The sequence below is a fragment of the Phytophthora cinnamomi genome, assembly GCF_018691715.1.
Source record: "Phytophthora cinnamomi strain GKB4 chromosome Unknown Contig101, whole genome shotgun sequence".
Classification (NCBI taxonomy): Eukaryota; Oomycota; class Peronosporomycetes; order Peronosporales; family Peronosporaceae; genus Phytophthora; species Phytophthora cinnamomi.
In genome coordinates, this window is record NW_027151034.1 from 101,641 (window position 1) to 119,110 (window position 17,470).

The 17,470-nt window shown below is 53.1% G+C and overlaps 1 protein-coding gene across 1 annotated transcript; it reads left to right on the forward strand.

Moving 5' to 3' along the window:
• Positions 1-57: 57 nt before the first annotated feature.
• IUM83_19869 (RxLR effector protein) lies at positions 58-15,356 on the forward strand (the record flags this gene model as incomplete). The annotated part of the gene is made up of 2 exons (XM_067944937.1): positions 58-544; positions 14,863-15,356. 2 exons carry the CDS (start codon positions 58-60, stop codon positions 15,354-15,356), a joined length of 981 nt encoding a protein of 326 aa, XP_067783187.1.
• Between the last annotated feature and the right edge of the window lie 2,114 nt (positions 15,357-17,470).

Consider the following 17,470-nt stretch of genomic DNA (forward strand, 5'->3'; position numbering starts at 1 on the left):
GCAGCAGGCTCTGCATCTCCTAACACGGAAGCGAGAGGCTTATTTTCGTCCATCAAAATGTGGGCGCAAGTCAAAGTATGGTCTGCGACCGGGCAGTCCGAAGACTATGTCAAAGCTGCATTGGGGCTGAAGGGGCTCAAAGAATCGGCATTGAAGACGCATCCCAACTACAAGTACCTAGAGAAGTTTCGGTACAAGGCTGAAGGGCGCATGCTGGACGTCTGGTTTGAAGATGGATACTCTACTCAAAGCATCTGGGAATACTACAAATTGGAAAACATCCCGGAAGCCCAACTCGCAACTAATGCCGGCTTCAAGATCTATTATCGCTATGCGAAGATGTACGACAGCGCGATATTCAACCACAAGAACAGCATTTTCGAGCCCCCGATCTACTACGGCGGCACACCGAGGGAGTTGAACGTGAAGGTGCGTATATGGGCAGAGAAACATAGACCGAGATGGTATGTCGAGGAGATGCTTGAGATAGATAGCGCCACGCGAAAGAATAATCCATACTTCCAGAAATTCCTGGAGTTGCGAGGTAAGATGCAGTAACGTAGCACGAGGAGAACCAAAGTAGATAAAGCAATGATGCGCTTAACAAACAAAAAACACTTCTTCAATGCGGTCTCTCTGGTTGGGTCTGCTCTCCGACCAGCCGAGCGGACATGAAAGTGCAACTGTCCCACCTATCGTCTCCGCCAGCTCCGACGGCAGCGAGGGGTGTGACGAGGACAATCTAGCAGCAACAGAAGCTGCTACTCCTAGAGGCGGCAGTTCCATTGCGCCAACTCCGGTCACGCGTTTTCGCACTTGAGGACGAGCTGACTGCTTCGTAAAAAGAGGCAACCACCAGCGCCTCGAGAGTCATGGCATTCAGCTACATTTGTACATGTATCAAGAATCGTGGCAGCTTTGTAACGCACTGCGTTCTATATATTACTGGTTTCGTAATTTATGAGCACGTAATTTATAATTTTGTGGGACGTATTACGGGACGACTTATGGGACGACATCAAGGTGAAGTTTACGGGGTGACCCGTCAACTAACAACTGCATTCAACAATGAGTGGCCATGAAGTGAGTAGCTGGTCTACAGTAGAGTACAAGAGAGTACGGACTTTAAGTTACAATATCAGGTAGGTCATCTAGGGAGTTGGTCGCCACCTCAGCAAATATCGCATCTTTGGTGATGAAGTATTGTACCAGCCAATAAAGTTTGTACTGCAGAGAGGGGTTATTTTGCACATGGAAGATGGTGACTTTCCATATACGATAGTTAGATATAAGGGTAATTTTCGCCCGTAGATTCCGATTTTGGGCTCAGATTTGACGAATTCGGCGTCGTTATCGAGATATAGCCGCTAGAAAAAACGCTCTCAGCTGGCCAAAAGTTTGGGGAAAGGGCTCCAGTAAGGTTAGCCTAGGAAAGGGCTCCAGTAAGGTTAGCCTATCATCGGTCAAAATACGATCACACCACCGTGAATCATACGGAACAACATCTGGATGCATGGGACAGGCAATCACGTTGACGTCGAAGGCCAGGTTTTATTATTTTAACAGATCGGGACAAATTCAAATCCCCGGTATCATGTCTCCCAGGTTGTTTTGTTAGTTTCGTAGTTCCCCATCCTGTACCCATGTATCCAACATTACATCTTACAGTGTTAACGGCACCTATCGATAACAAGACTCCGAAGCAAAGTCTTGGCAAGCTCTCGTGGGGCCAATACTCGCCCAACTTCAGCCTACGTGCGGTCACTACGAAGCTGAAATGCTGTAGTTTCATGTTGCGTTGCTGTTTCTTTTTAGACTTGGCTTCTAGCTTCAATTATGGTACCATTTTTTGTTGGTGATGCATTGAAGGCTGGATTTGCTGGCAATGTTGTCCGGGAACTATACATCGCTAGACAAACGTGTTTGCGATGAAATGTAGTATGCTAGAACGACAAGAACCGTGGGTCATTTTGTGGGCGGTAGTGGTTTCGGTCGACAAATATTGATAAGGTTATGACCCAGAAACCGCTCCTGTTATAAATCACGGTACAAACTTTATTGGCTGGTACAATAGCGCTTCCATTTAGAAAATGAAGGGTTAGGTTCTGATGAATCACTTAGCGGGTGTATAGTAGACCTAACCCTATTAGCAGTCCTGAAAATGAAGCCACTTCCACGAAATTAGGAATTTGTATGATGCGGTGTCAGAAGCAACTTCCTTCGCGTGAAACAATGATATATGCGAAATTGGGTTGCATGACGAATCAGAAAAAATCCTATTTGCGAATATGCACCAATCGTTGAACGACCGAAAAATATTTTTTACAGTACTCATTTAGGTCGTTTAGATAAGGTCTTAGAGACGATCGGTCTCCTACAAGGCACGACAAGACTAATAGTACTAGCAAATTCAGACAATACCAAAATTACTATGGCAAGTTTAAAAGTACTAGGACAAGACCTACAAATACGATGACATTATCAGCAGGTACGCATGCCGAGTCTTCACAAGTATGCGCTTATTGTCAAGGCAAATATATCGTGCAAGTGTACATGTTCGGAATAACACTGTCCTTTAACCAATGTGTGATATAGTAAGCCGAATGCGCGGTTAGTGTAGCGTCCGAAACCTCCCTTGGGTCAGCAACTCCCTTTTGGGTGGCAAACTCCAACACATCTTGGGCAAACAGTTTGGCAACGCTAAGGAAGCTGGGAAGCACACCACTTTTCTGTTTGTCCAGATTGGTCCACTCGCATACCAGCTTGAGTAAATGACGAGAAGGATCCGCCTTCCAATATATGCGACACAAATCCTTCCAATCGTTTGGGGAAAATAGATACCTGTCCACTGCGTCCAGGCCGATGGCGCGATGGCTCAGGCGTATGGCTCCTCCCAGGCTGTAGTATCGCTACCGGGGTATCCAATTTTTCTTCTAAACCACTTGTAGATTTTACGAGGGCCTTCAAACGCTTTTCCAGTGAGATTTCTGAAGCCGTCTGCCTAGTATTAGCTGCCGCACTTCGCTTTCGCCCAGTAAACGTCGTCGGGCAACCTGTGTAGACTTCACGATCTGGGGCCAAACAATCCGCTAGTTGTTTATGTTCGTTGCTAGCTGTTTGGTCAAGAAGATAGCGCACAAGGGTCTCCGCCGATTCCTATTGTATCCAGCCAGCCCACCACTTTACCATTCTGAGTGACCATCGCCTTTCAGGGGCGGCAAACATGAACCGGTTCTGCGCGCCAGCCCGCCAAAAGGTATGCGATGTAAACCAGATATCTCGTCACGTTTGTCTAACGTAGCCGCGAGTCTTCGTTCCATTTCGATTGAGATCACGAACCACACAGTCAAGCAAGGTGATGAATACCTGCTCTGACATTTTTTTGCCCCATTCCACACGCGCATTTTCACATCCTGTTGTAGCTGTGTCCGTCTTGAGAACGTTCTTTGAAATCTTTGAAAGTGCCAGAAATGCATAATCTGTGTCACTCCATCGATGATCCGTCTTCGTTTGGATGTACGCCAGCCAGACCGTCATATGATACAAAGCATCAATTGGTCGTTCACACTCGTCCAAGTGATGTAGATTATAGCAGCAGCCTCTTGCGACCTCATTTTTCCGTCCTCAAGCTTGTATGATGCAAACGATATGGATGAGGTAGGGTTCGAAACGCTTTGTCGCGTGAGCCCTAGCGTTAAATTTTCCAGTGCCGGCTCAGCACCTCGTTAATTCGGCACATGCTATAGAACGCAAAAGCGGATACCGCTGTAAACCACAAGTGTAGTGGGTTTAACTTGACTCACTACTTTCGTTTACACGTTGCGCTACGTGTATGAGGAAGCGTAGGTAATAATTTGAGTTAATATTCTTGAGTACACAAGTATAATATAAATCAAATAAAGACTCCAAGTAACATAGTTAGGGTAAAATGAGAACTGTATTGTTTGTGAATTGATCTTCCTCTAAAATCTGCTGAAAACTGTTTATCATCTATGAAAGGGACTGACAGCGACTGGCCCGCTAGTTTGCACGTCTCTGATTGGTAGAAAGATGCCGCTTTCTACCAATAGTTTTTTGGGTAGGTGTGGACCACTCACTGTGGTGGTCCACTTCAATGTATCCATTGGTGTGTCTTACACCAAGGTGAGGAAGTATCTAAAACTTTTAACAGATAACCTATATGTTAAAATCACAAGTGGCTTGTAGCCACTTGTGCGTGTAACCCCGTTACACCATCCCCCCTTAAGGTTAGACGCGCGGGGTCCCCGCACGTCAATCTTTTGTAATTGACCATTCGTCAATTCTCCGCGTTTGTAGAAGAAATCCGCGCTCATTCAACGATGAGCGCGCCTCAGAAGAAGTCTTCTAATTTGGTGGGGAGTCATCTCTCCATCGACGACTACTTCGAACGCCAGAAGGCGAAGTACGGCGACGTCGTCGACTTCGACGACGACGATGAAGATATGGAGGGCGAGGAGAACTCGCCCTCAAAGCGCAAAGATTCAGTGTCGAGCGAATCGCTCGACCCTCATGCCAAGAACATTCGCCCGCGTGGAGGGGACGAATCGGACGCTTCGAGTTCAAAGCGCTTGCGAACTGAGAGCGATACCCCACTCGCTTCCGCTGGGGTTCTCAGTACTTCGCGCGCTGCTGCTGCTGCAGTGCGTGATTTCAAAGCTCAAGGCTCTCCGCGTGCTGCGCCTGCAGCGCGCGATCCGTGGATGCCGTCCGCGTCCGAGATCACGGACCGGTATGGGAACTCGGTACCTCCGAATGAGGTGCCGCTGTATGTATATAGCGCCATCAAAGATGACGCTGTGGCTGCCGAGCTGCACGTTGATGCGGATACGTATCAAAGGCGCGATTATTACATCGGACTGTTCCATGAGCTCCGATGGTTTCAAAGCAAGAAGACATCTTCTCGCAGCAAAGTACCCGAGTGGCAGGCACTTTGTCAAAATTGGAATGCTTTGTTGAGAACTTCAACAAGAAGCCGAGTGCTTACCGTGATCGGATTAAGCAAGCGCGTGATTGCTTCGAGATGTACTCGAAGCGTGGAAAGTTGGAGCAGCTCCACGTTGCTGCGGAGGAGGCTAATGTGCCGTGCGCTGTGCCCGAGGGCTTTCAGTGCACGAAGTGTTTCTCAGGCGCGGTGCGCTTGAGCGACCGCGACCTGAACAGGTACACGTCATTCCGTGTGCCCGAGAGTCTCAAAGAGCTCCGTGCTAAGTTCATAGCACGTGAGGGTTCGGGCGTTAGCGATGATTGCAGCGCTCGCACTACTTCCGCTGCGCCAGCGCGTACTGCTCCTCGTACGCCCTCACCATTTCCGGAACGTCCTCCAGCAAGACATTCCGCGGCTCCCATGTATCTTGATTGGGAGGAAATCCTTTCCAACGAATACGAAAACGAGCCCCTTGAGGGTTTGTTTTCGGGATACTATGGTCAACAATCCGCTCAACAATCCAGCGGGTTGAGCCGCGGACGTCACGGATCGGCGGTGGCGGGGTGGGAACACGCCCCGGGTATGACCAGCCCCGGGCTGATCAGTATGCGCCTCTGCACGACCGGGTGACCGCCGTGGAGCGTCTACAGGGCACTGAGTTCGCCGCCCTGAAGCAGGAGCCGACGAATGTGGAGTAGCGCCCTCACAGAAATCTGCAAAGTCGTCCTCGCACAAACTCGTCGCGTCCGCTGTCGGTGGGCGCGTCGGATATTTCCCCGGGACTTGAGTAGCGTATCTCAGGATAGGGTCACGAGTAGCTCAAGCTTGGAGCGTGAAGTCTTCCTTACTGGGACGGTCTTGTCCTTGATCCGTCTTTTCTCCTTTCTTGCCCTTAAACACGTGCAGTTATCGGTGCGTCGCGTCCTTGGGGTGCGTGGCGTTATCGGGGCCGGCACGGGTCTTCGCCTTCAGCGACGCGTTATCGGGCATGCTTGGGCGGTATCGTTTAACGTGTCCCTCCTGTTGGGCACGGGTCTGAGGGTGAGTACACCGACGACCGAGGGACGGGGGGCCGCGTTATCGGGGCGGCTCTGCTTGCCGGCACTCGGAAGCCTTGGACCGAAAGGGAGAAATCCACTTGAGCGGCACAAAGAAGATTCGGGACTGAGCCTTACACCTATCCTATGCTACCGACTGACTACTTGAAGATTGCCAAGCTACGGTTCCATGCCTAACCCTACTTCGATGACGCATGCCCTGATTTATGATGCTTGGATCTCCGAGACGGGGTCCTCCAGACCGCATCTCAGGGGTTCCAAGGACCCGACCTGAGACGGGGTCATTCAAGCGGGGCGTCACTAAAGTGAGGCCGTCCTAGAGCCCTGAATGACGGCTCCGACTCAGACTTGGCGTCTGGGGCGTCTTCAACCCCTTTCCGCAGAAGATTCCGTACCGATCGCGTTCCTTCACTCTGGGCAACGGTTCTCTGGCGCGCCTTGCTCGTCACTTCTCGTCTCGCGGTCCGCTTCACCACGCGAACCAGAAGGCCCAAGTCGCGGCGGTCTCGCAGACCGCCTCGAATATCCAGGTCGAGTTGGGGACCCGGATGCAGGAGTTGCTCCAGCGCGTCCGCGGGCTGGATGAGAGGTTGCTCGTTGCCGAGGCCAAGGCTTCCGCTTCTGCCGAGGCTTCGGGTCAGCCGAGCTAGGTGGCTCGTACTGCAGGTACGGCTTCGGCTGGCCGACGTTAAAGGTCGGATGGAGGCGCATGCTAGACGGTATGTCTAGCGTGTAAGCGTTGCCGTGCCGTGCCAGCACAGTGAACGGCCCGATGAAGCGCGGAGCAAGCTTACTTGCTCCGAAATCCGAAACTGCATGTTTAGGCAGGTTTGGAGTAGCTAACAAAACCAATGAACTAACTTTGAATTCATTTGTGTTGCCTCTGCCCACATTGTCTGCGTTCAGCTTCTGTTGGTCAACAGAAGCTGCTATTGCATCTTGGACAAACCGAATCACGGCTTGTCTTTTGGTATGGAAGTCGATGCATCCGAGCTGAAGTTATTCAGCTCGCTCACCGCTAGATGTCCGACCTCTGCGTGGTTCTTGATGGTGTCTGTGCCCTGCACAGACCCGTGATCCTTGTTGTTCGCAGCGTCTGTGCCCTGCACCGACTCGTTCGTCTTGTCCTAAAAAGAAGCATGAGTCTGCGTCCTGCGCAGACCTTTGCGTTTTATTTCTCATTAAATGCAGCTGACACCTGCACGGTGTCAGCGGCTTTCTGTGGCTGCTGGGCTGCAGTCGTAGATTAAAGTGGGAGCCACCACTTCGAGTAAACTCGGCAGTCGTGGATGCAGCATGTCATTCACGTAGAACGGTGTATGCCCGGTCGAGGCATGCACCGAGTTGTTGATGGCGAACTCTGTCATCGATAAGCACTCGCCCCAGTATTGGAACGAGTGAGCGTAGCTCTTCAGAATGTCGACGAGCACGCGGTTCACGCGCTCGGTTTGGCCGTCCGTCTGCGGATGATCCGCAGTCGACATTGAAAGCTGGCTTCCAAGAAGTGTAAACACTTCTTGCCACAGGTTCGCTGTGAAGCGCGGGTCTCTGTCCGACACGATGTCGGTCGGCATGCCATGGTGTTTGAACACCATGTCGACGAACAGACGGGCCGTCTGTTTCGCAGTCACTTCTGCCGGTACCGCAGCAAGATGTGTCATCTTGCTGAAGCGGTCGACGAAGACCACAACACCGGTGTTCCCTCCGCTATCCGGGGGAAGACCAAAGATGAAGTCCAAAGACATGGACTTCCAACACTCCAACGGAGTCGGTAGTGATTGCAATGGAGCCTGTGCGAATGGCGCAGGCTTTACGCGTTGGCATACCTCGCAAGCACGGATGTACTCGCGCACCCACTTATACTGGTGGTGCCAGTAGAAGTCACGCATGAGAAGGACGTATGTCTTCTCACGTCCGAGATGTCCCGCAGTCGAGGCATCGTGATATTCGTACATGATCCTGAGTCGCAGGTCATGGTCATTCGGCACGACAACGCGGTCCGCGTTGTCGTCGACTGCATTATAAAGCAGTAATCCGTCGTACACACGAAAGCGGTGTGCACGCGCTTGAAAGTGCTTGGGCAGCTTCTGACGAGCCTTGTCAGAAGGCGCTGTGCCATAGGCCAGCAAGAGCTTCGCGTCCGCGTCGTGCGCGTTCGCGGCCTTCACGTCGTTCAACAGAGACGACGTGGGTGTGCTCGTTCGCATGGAGTCAATGGCATTGACGTCAGCAGCTTCTGCATAGCCCCGCCGACGTGACAACGCGTCGGCCACCACATTCAACCTTCCGGGTTTGTATTCGACCCGGAAGTTATTCTCCGCAAAGAATGAGAGCCATCTCGCCATTCTTTGTGATATGTGTGGTGACTTCACTGCGGTGCGCAGTGATGTATGGTCGGTGTATACCTCGAATGGACTACTTCCAAGTAGATACACTCGGAACTTTGCGAGTGCGTATTTCACGGCAAGGAGTTCCTTGTAATGCACCGGATAGTTGCGTTCAGCTGGCTTCAGCTGACGCGATTGGTAGTAGACGACACGATCACGGCCCTCGTGATCGTGTTGTATCAACGCACATCCGATCGCGAAATCGGATGTGTCACACACTACGTGAAATGGGCGATCTTGGTCAGCCACTGCCAAGATCGGTGCCTCAGTCAAGCCCCGCTTGACTGCATCGAATGCCTTTTGGCAATCGGCTGTCCAATTCCACACAGCTTTCTTCTTGTGGAGCTGTGACAGGGGGCGAATCTTGCCCGCGTAATCCTCCACGTACTTGCACAAGTACGCGGCTAAGCCAAAGAACTGCCTCAGTTCCTTGACACTTGAAGGCGTTGGCCATTCCTTGATCACTCTGACCTTTTCCGGGTCAGGGCGAACACCATTTTTCCCTACGAGACACCCGAGGACGGGTATCTCGCTCGCCCCGAAGATACACTTCTTCAGGTTCGCGTAGAGTTTATGCTTTCGCATAAGCTCAAGTAGCTTCCGGAGATATACCCTGTGCATCTCAATGTCGGTCTTCCCGTCCACAGCCCGGCTGTGGATGAACACGTCGTCGAAGTAGCTCGAAGCGAAGTCGCGCACCGAGCGCAGCAAGTGCGTCACGCACCTGTCGACCGTCGCAGGGGCGTTCTTAAGCCCCTGTGGCATTGCTAGCCATTCCCAGAGCATGCCGCTTGGTGTGCTCACTGCCGTGAGAGGGATATCGCTCTCACGCATTAGGATCTCGTAGAATCCGTCTCGCAAGTCGAGAGTACTGTAAACGGTGCTCCCGGCCATCGAATCGATGATAACATCTTTTCGCGGTATCGGCGTCTGCGCCGGTACCGTCGCATCGTTCAGCTTATTATACGCATGAACGATGCGCCATCCGCCCTGTGGCTTCTTGACACAGAACGTCGGAGCACTGTGCGGGGACTTCGATTCCCGCACTTGTCCTGCTTTGCGACGACTTTCAAAGAAGTCGTCGATCGACTTGACTTGCTCTCGCGGCAGTGGCCACTGCCGCGTGACACAGTACTTCGTGCCCGGCACGAGACCAATCTCGTGCTGAATGCCCTTATCCTGCGGAAGCTCCGCAGGAATCTCTTCCGGGAGTACGTCTTTGTACTCCCTCAACAATTCGTAATAGGGACTCGACTTCAGCGAGTCCCAGCCTTGTTCCTCGAAGCGCTCTCGCTTCGTCTTCGCACCGAGAGTGTCTTCACTCTCAGTGGTACTTCCCATGAAGAGCTGCCTCAGCTCTTCGCTCTCGCTCTCCGTTCTTTCGCTGTTCGAAAGAACGCAGACTTGCTCGATGCGTCCATCGTGCAAGTCGCGTGTGAAGCGTTCCCAGTTCATGGCTGCAAGCGAAGTCAACTCCGACGCCGACGTCGGAGGATTAGCGAGCTCCATTTCACGAAGCTGGAATCCAGTATCGGTGCGCGTCAAGACGCTTAGCGTCTCGACGTCCGGCGTCACCGCCTCAGTCTGCCCAGCAGACAGCTCTTGTGGTGTCTCGGTCCCGGCCCGAGACTTGCACGGCGTACTCGCATCAACAAGAAGGCGGTGCTGTCTTCTTGTTGTGCGGAGCTCTGTTCCGCACGGAGGCTCTTGTGGTACAGGCCTGGCCGTGGACACTTGTTCGCCGGCAGACCCCGTCCGCGGGCGCGCGGTATCAAGCTCGGCTTGATCGCATGGCGCTTCGTCGTGCAGCCGGGCTGCACGGCAGCATGCAAATTGCGTCAGTGCGGTACGTTTGCAACCGTCCGCACTGTTTGCAGCGTCAACTCCCGGTGTTGACACACCGTTGTCACCTCGACGCCATTCATTGGCGGAGCCCATCATTACCGAGGGTGCGTCGATTCCCGGAGTCAACGGGTTGTCGTCGACCTGACCTCATCGGGTCAGGGACTGTCCCTTACACGCTTGAACGTGGGTGTTGGTTCCCGGAACCAGCACATCTTTTTCTTCCGACGTCGGCAGCATTGCCGACGTGGGTTTCACTTGTGCGCCCTCGCGCACTCCCTGGGCACTCCGGGACAGCAGCATAAAGCGCTGTCTCGACTGGTGAGCCGCGCGTACCTGCTGGTGCGTGCGCTGCGGTAACAGGGCCATCGCTCTCTGTTCCGCTGTCGCGTCCGAAGCGCACGAGCGTGCGCTTCTTCCAGTCTATTACCGGATCATGCCGTGCAAACCACGGCATGCCCATTACCACGTCGAACTTATCGTCCAGATCCATGACGATAAAGTGTTCGACAAACACTCGTTGTTTGTATGAAAAGCGCACGTTCACCCCGCGCTTCTCAGTCTTCACGATGGCACCTGTTGCCAGTCGTACCTCCAGAAGACTTCGAGGTACATTTACCTCCTCGAAGTCAAGTCTCGGCAGGCTTCGTAGTCGAACAAAGTTGTTCGACGCGCCTGAATCTACCAAAGCTCGAAGAGAGTCGCTCGCTCTCTTCGAATAAATCTTCAAGATGACTAGGTTCGGCCTGTCATCTTGTTTCTTGCAGCGAGAGCTAGTCTCACTGGGGGCTGCAGTCCTCAGTGTCGCGTGCCCAATGTCGGCACGCGCGACTGCATTACCAGTAGAGCGCCTCGCGCCTACTGGATGTTCACGTTTTTTGTTGGTCCGCGGCGATGCCTAGCATCGCCACGACGGCCACCTTCAGGGGGCATGGGAGCTGTGCACTCCCGTGCAAAGTGACCGATCCTTCCGCAACGGAAGCATCGCACGTTACCTCCCTGCTGCTGGTAACCAGCTGTTGTTGCGTTCGAGAGGTCCACTGGTTCTGGACCTCCCGTCCTCGCTACCGGGCGCGGTTGCGGCCTCGGTGTGTTCGCATGGAGTTTAGCCTGCCGCAGGCTAAACCCTTCTTGCATGGCAAGGGTGATTGCAGCTTCGAGAGTACTCGGGTACTCTCGGAAGAAATAGGTATTGACGGACCCATCTCGAAGTCCCTTCATGAACGTGACGGCCTCGTCAATTGGATTAGTCACGATGTTCGAGACCAAGTATCGTGCGCGCTGCGCGTAAGCATGGACGCCATGCTTACCCTGCGGAAGGTCGAGGAACTCCGCCCTCGACCGGAACTCGTTTTGCGGGTGCTCAAACGCTTGTTTGAGCTCATCTTTGAATACTTCGTACGTGCTGAAGCACGTAGGACCTGAAAGTTGGCGTCCGTACGCCCAATTCCTTGCAAGTCTGCGAAGGCAGGACATGGCGAACGCGACCTTCGACAGCGGGTCTACGATGCATAGAGCCGCTATGGCTGTGTCGAGCTCGATAAGCCACCGGAGGAGAGGCTCGCCCTCTCTTCCCACGTAATTGGTTACGCTCAATTTCAATGATTGAGCACGCGGTGTCGTCCCTGACGACGCCGTCACTGAGGAAGCAGCATCACGCTGCTCCTTCATGATGAACCCCAGAGCAACACCATGTTGCTCCGTCGGCGATAGCGTACGCAGCATCGTAGCTATCGCCTCTTCTCCGATGACTGTTGACAGTCGTTGAAGGGTTTCCCACTCTAGATCCGACAGGTGGGGGCAGTCAGCGCGTGCAACATGTGTTGCAGGCGTATTGGAGCTCTCCATGGGCACCTCCGTGCTCATGTGCTTCTCGGCTCCGCGTTCGTACACCCTGTACGAACGTCACGTAGTCGGTCATTGGACGGACTACAAAGTGCTACCAGGTGTAGTGGGTCTACTTTGGCTTGCTACTTTAGCTTACACGTCGCGCTACGTGTATGAGCAAGCGTAAGTACGTTCCCACTCGTCCAAGTGATGTAGATTATAGCAGCAGCCTCTTGCGACCTCATTTTTCCGTCCTCAAGCTTGTATGATGCAAACGATATGGATGAGGTAGGGGTCGAAACGCTTTGTCGCGTGAGCCCTAGCGTTAAATTTTCCAGTGCCGGCTCAGCACCTCGTTAATTCGGCACATGCTATAGAACGCAAAAGCGGATACCGCTGTAAACCACAAGTGTAGTGGGTTTAACTTGACTCACTACTTTCGTTTACACGTTGCGCTACGTGTATGAGGAAGCATAGGTAATAATTTGAGTTAATATTCTTGAGTACACAAGTATAATATAAATCAAATAAAGACTCCAAGTAACATAGTTAGGGTAAAATGAGAACTGTATTGTTTGTGAATTGATCTTCCTCTAAAATCTGCTGAAAACTGTTTATCATCTATGAAAGGGACTGACAGCGACTGGCCCGCTAGTTTGCACGTCTCTGATTGGTAGAAAGATGCCGCTTTCTACCAATAGTTTTTTGGGTAGGTGTGGACCACTCACTGTGGTGGTCCACTTCAATGTATCCATTGGTGTGTCTTACACCAAGGTGAGGAAGTATCTAAAACTTTTAACAGATAACCTATCTGTTAAATCCACAGTAGCCACTTGTGCGTGTAACCCCGTTACAGTCGGCACCAAGCCGACTTGCGAATCGAGACGTATTCATATCTTCCTTCAAGTCTTCGCCATCCATCTCATAGGCAACCACATCGTTGACTATTAAAATATTTCGTGGCCAGATATGGGTTGTCTGTCCACGTGGTAGTGGCGCACCTCGCGCTGCCGCGCATGGTACTCAGCAACAGATAGCTTACCCTCTGTTGAAATAGCGGCCTTCAACTCGGTTGTGCTGATTGAGGACGAGCACGGGTCTCCCCAAAACAAAAAAGTTGACAAGCGGTCAATATTAATTGGTGCAACGGGGTTACACGCACAACTGGCTACAGTCACTTGTGATTCTAACAGATTGGTATCTGTTAGAAGTTAGATACTTTCTCTCCGTGGTGTAAGGTACACCAATGGTTACACTTTCGGCCACCACAATGAGCGGTCTTCGGGTTTCATCGTCATCGATGAAACCCGTGAGCATGACAACACGGACAGCGCTTTCTGCAGTTCCACGATCTCCAGCCCACAGACATGACCATCCGAGCCGATCGAGGCCCCCCCAGTGGGGAGCGGCTTTTCGAAGATTATGGAGACAACAGCAACTACGTATGTTTTCTGCATCACGGCTTCATCATGGGCAATGGAGGCTTCGACTGTGCAACTTTTCGTCTCCCACCGCTGGCTCAGGCACACGGCCAAAATGAAAAAGACACGGAACAAGCAGAAAGCTTAGCAGACAAGACTCGAGTGTTATCGCGCATAGAAGTCGATGACGCACCTTTAGCTTGCATTCTCGCTCGGGAAAGCTGGAAGACTCGGGCTTACACGGCCTTGTACAACATGGATGCTGCACAAGCTGCAGCGTGCAATGATGCCGAAGCGTTTTCCGAGTGTTTTCCACCTGAATTGATGTTGAATATGGACGCCGAACCTGGGAGCCAAGAAAAAACACTAATGCTAAATGCTATCAGCAGCCAACTTGAACGATATCCGACTACAATTGAAGATGATCGGCGGGGACTTGACCATATATTGCTAAATCCAGCGACAACAAGTACGCAGTGGCCTTCCTATTAAGTCGAAAGGAGATTATACACGAGGTGCGGGCCGTTTCGGAGCAGCAATTACAGATTTTTGAAATCGAAACTGAGGCCGACGACAACAAGTATTCGATGGGTCTTGAACTCAACGAGGTTAATGAAGGAAGCAGCAAGCTTGAGAGGTTCCAACGGTTGATAGCTCGTCAACACTTTCCCGTAAATTATTTGGAATTGCGCTTGGTGAGTGAAGCTGTAGGTTATGGGACTTTCGCCACCAAACCACTCTCGGTTGATAGCGTGTACCATCTGCTCAGCGATGTCATTCCACTTACCTTGAAGCGGGGCTTCGACAAAAACCCGTATAGTCTGGATCATCGTCTTGACTGAGGGCTCTTGTTGACCATTGGCTTGCGGCCTGTAACTCAGCGTGGCTGGGGATCTCGACTGCATTAACTCGGCGAACGCCTGGAACACTTCACTCACTAACCGAGGGTCTCGGTCATGTCGGATGAGGGAAGATGCCCCAAACCTCCGGAACACGCATTCTTCAAAGGGCTTGGCTTCTAAGTCACAGCAACCGGACTGTGGCCAAGCGCGCACGCCCGAGCCGGGTCTCCGTTGGCACGCACAGAATACCCCGAACTGACGGCTGACGAGTTACGCATCGTGGAGGTTCCGGCTCGTGGCATCCTTTCGTGGCGTCACTACGGCATCCTGCTCAAGTTCCAGCCGGGGACCGCCAAGGCGGTCTGCCAGACGCCGAATTTCCGGATTACACTCCGAACCTGAGCACGAACATGGATCGGGACGCCGTTCGGGAGCGCTGGAAACCTGAAGAGGTGAAGAAGCTCTGACTTGACGCCCCTTGGGACGCTCTCTTAGAGAGCCGCATGAAACATCTCATTCTTCACGTGTTTCCATCACCAGGCTCCGTCCAGCAGATGTACCTGGACAGGATCGTCACCTTCATGAGCAACAACCGTCGCGCCTTCTGGATGATCTGTCACTGGTTTGTCATTCACGACCAGCCGGACGCATACTCTCTGGGGCTGCACTCCGAGCGCAAGAACGAGTGCGATAAGGCTCGCCTGCTGTATCAGGTCCTCCTGGATGAAGCGGTCAACGCGGTCAACGCGGGGCTGCCGCAGTCCATGCTCGAGGAGCCGGGCGTCTGGACGTTCCCATCCAAGTGCTGCACCTGGATCTGGATGGCGGACTCGCACACCAAGTCGGATAGCGCGCCGTACACACTGCAAGAGCAACTCGAATTGGTGGGCCAAGAGGACCCTGCTCGGACGCAGTGGAACACGTGCGCCTCGGATGACGTGTGCATCGCGCACCTGCCGGCTCATGTGCGGAGCCTGAAGCACCGGTCTGCGGCGGACTGCCGCTGCTACTTGGTTTCCAGCAAGTTCCCGTGAGCACTCGGATGCACCTTCCAAGTCGAGTCCCTAGCGTCGTTTTCTTAGTGCCTGCATACGTAGCGTAGCTCCAGTTAACCCACAATCAACTCGACTTTGCGTATTTCGTCATTACTTAGGCTTTCATCACTTCACACAGTTTTCTCGTTCCGGAAAGCAACTCCATCATCATCAATTCCATCATCATCTTCACATTCAGGCGGTTCACACGTTGGGCTCCCCGAGCGTAATAACCATCCTCAGTCAACAATCGAGGTCGAAACAATCACAGTCGAAATCACCAGTCGCGTGGCCGTCACTCGAGTCATGTTCATTCGGGTTGGCCACAGGCTAGGGTGATCGTCTCCGGCCTGCATAGCCTGCAAAAAGTGTCCTAACCTTCGCCCCTTGATTAAACTCGTATAACCGCGCACTACAATTGAGCTGGGACATTGGTATCCACTCCGGATCGTCGTAGCCCTTCCACTTCACCGAGTACCCCTGGGTGTGTTGGACGTGCGTGTACGCTTGACCCATCGTAGATCCAGGATCTTCTCCACTTCAAATTCACCGTTCGCGTGGTCCGGCTCCCAACTGTCCTCCGGCAACAACGCAGCATCAAAATCATCAGTTTCATCCACTTCCAGCTCGGCCGTGGGACGTTTCGGGAAGATGACCCTCGGCTTCAGGTGGCCCACGTGCACCCAGGGATTTACACGGTAACCCGTGTTCTCGACCTTCAGGTGCATCCGCAAATCATCCCGAATTTCTTCAATTCTGAATTGCCCATGCCGGAGGTGTGCCAACTTTCTGCTCAATCTGGGTTGTACCTTTGGGATATACAGCCACACCGCATCGCCCTTCTCATCGCCCTTCTCGAAACCTGACTTCAATCGCTCGGAAAGCTCGTGCCACTTTCGGTTCTGCTCATCTGAGCGGGCAAGCTTCGCCTTCTTCTGGAGGTCTTCGGCGCAGCCTCGAGCGTAGCTGTAGTCGCGTTGAAACTTCCGTCACCACTCGTAGGCCGTCCGCTTGGGAAGGCTGGAGGGTTTTGGCCCTAACATCGCAGCCACCGTGCGTTGCGCGTCCCACCCGTGCACCAGGTAGAACGGGGTGTCCAGGCGGGTCGCGTCGAATGACGTATCCAGGGCGAACATCAGCCTCTCGGCGTGGTCATCCCAATCTGACTGGTCGGCTTCCGCAATGTAGGCCTTGACACTCCGGATGACGGTCTGCACGGATCGCTCCTGCTGCCCGATCACCTGAGGGCGGTGCGCCAGGGTGGCACGTTGCTTGCTGCCCAAAATCTCCCTGAATCGAGTGAAGAAGACTTCACTCATGAACCTGGGGTCTTGGTCGTGCCGGATCATGGAAGACGCTCCAATGCTTCGGAACACCCGCTTGGCGTACGCATCGGCGACATCTTGCGCAGTCGTGGAGGACATTGGGCTTGCATATGACGTACCCGGGGAATGAATCCTGAAACAGAAGCAGAAAAGTGTTCCCTTGGGCGGACTGGGGCATGTGCTTCACGAAGTCTATGGACAACACCTCGAATGGACGTCTCGACTCAATATTGCCGGGTGACGGTCCTGGATTCAGGGTGCGCCCCTTGCCGCTAGCGCAATCTGTGCATTCTTCCACGAATCGTTCCACGTCTGCGTACATGCCCGGCCAATAGAACTAAGAACGCAGGCGCTCGTGGGTCCGGGTAATACCCTGGTGGCTACCTTGGTAATCCTCGTGGGCATAATGCAGCATGTCCTCCCGACGTGTTTCGGGGACGACCAGTCTGAGCTCATCCTCAGCGTCACGTGGGCGATCCCGGGTGGACCGCGCCAGGCGGCACAACACACCTCGGGCGATCAGAGCAAACTGGTCGGCCACCTTGGCAACCTTCCTCAAACGTCAGGGGGAGATTCGCTCCACCTCTCCATTCAGGAAGTCCTTGACCTCCATGAGGTAGTAGTCCTGAGCTTGGTGCGTCCCGATGCGTCGCCACCGCTCGGCTTGATATTCCAGGGGTCCCATCACTGGTGTTTCATCCGGGGTATTCACAGCCTGAGCTCGGGTCAGCGCTGCCATCACTCGAGCGGCGAGTGGCGAGGTCACTTCCAGGTGTTCCTCTAGGCACG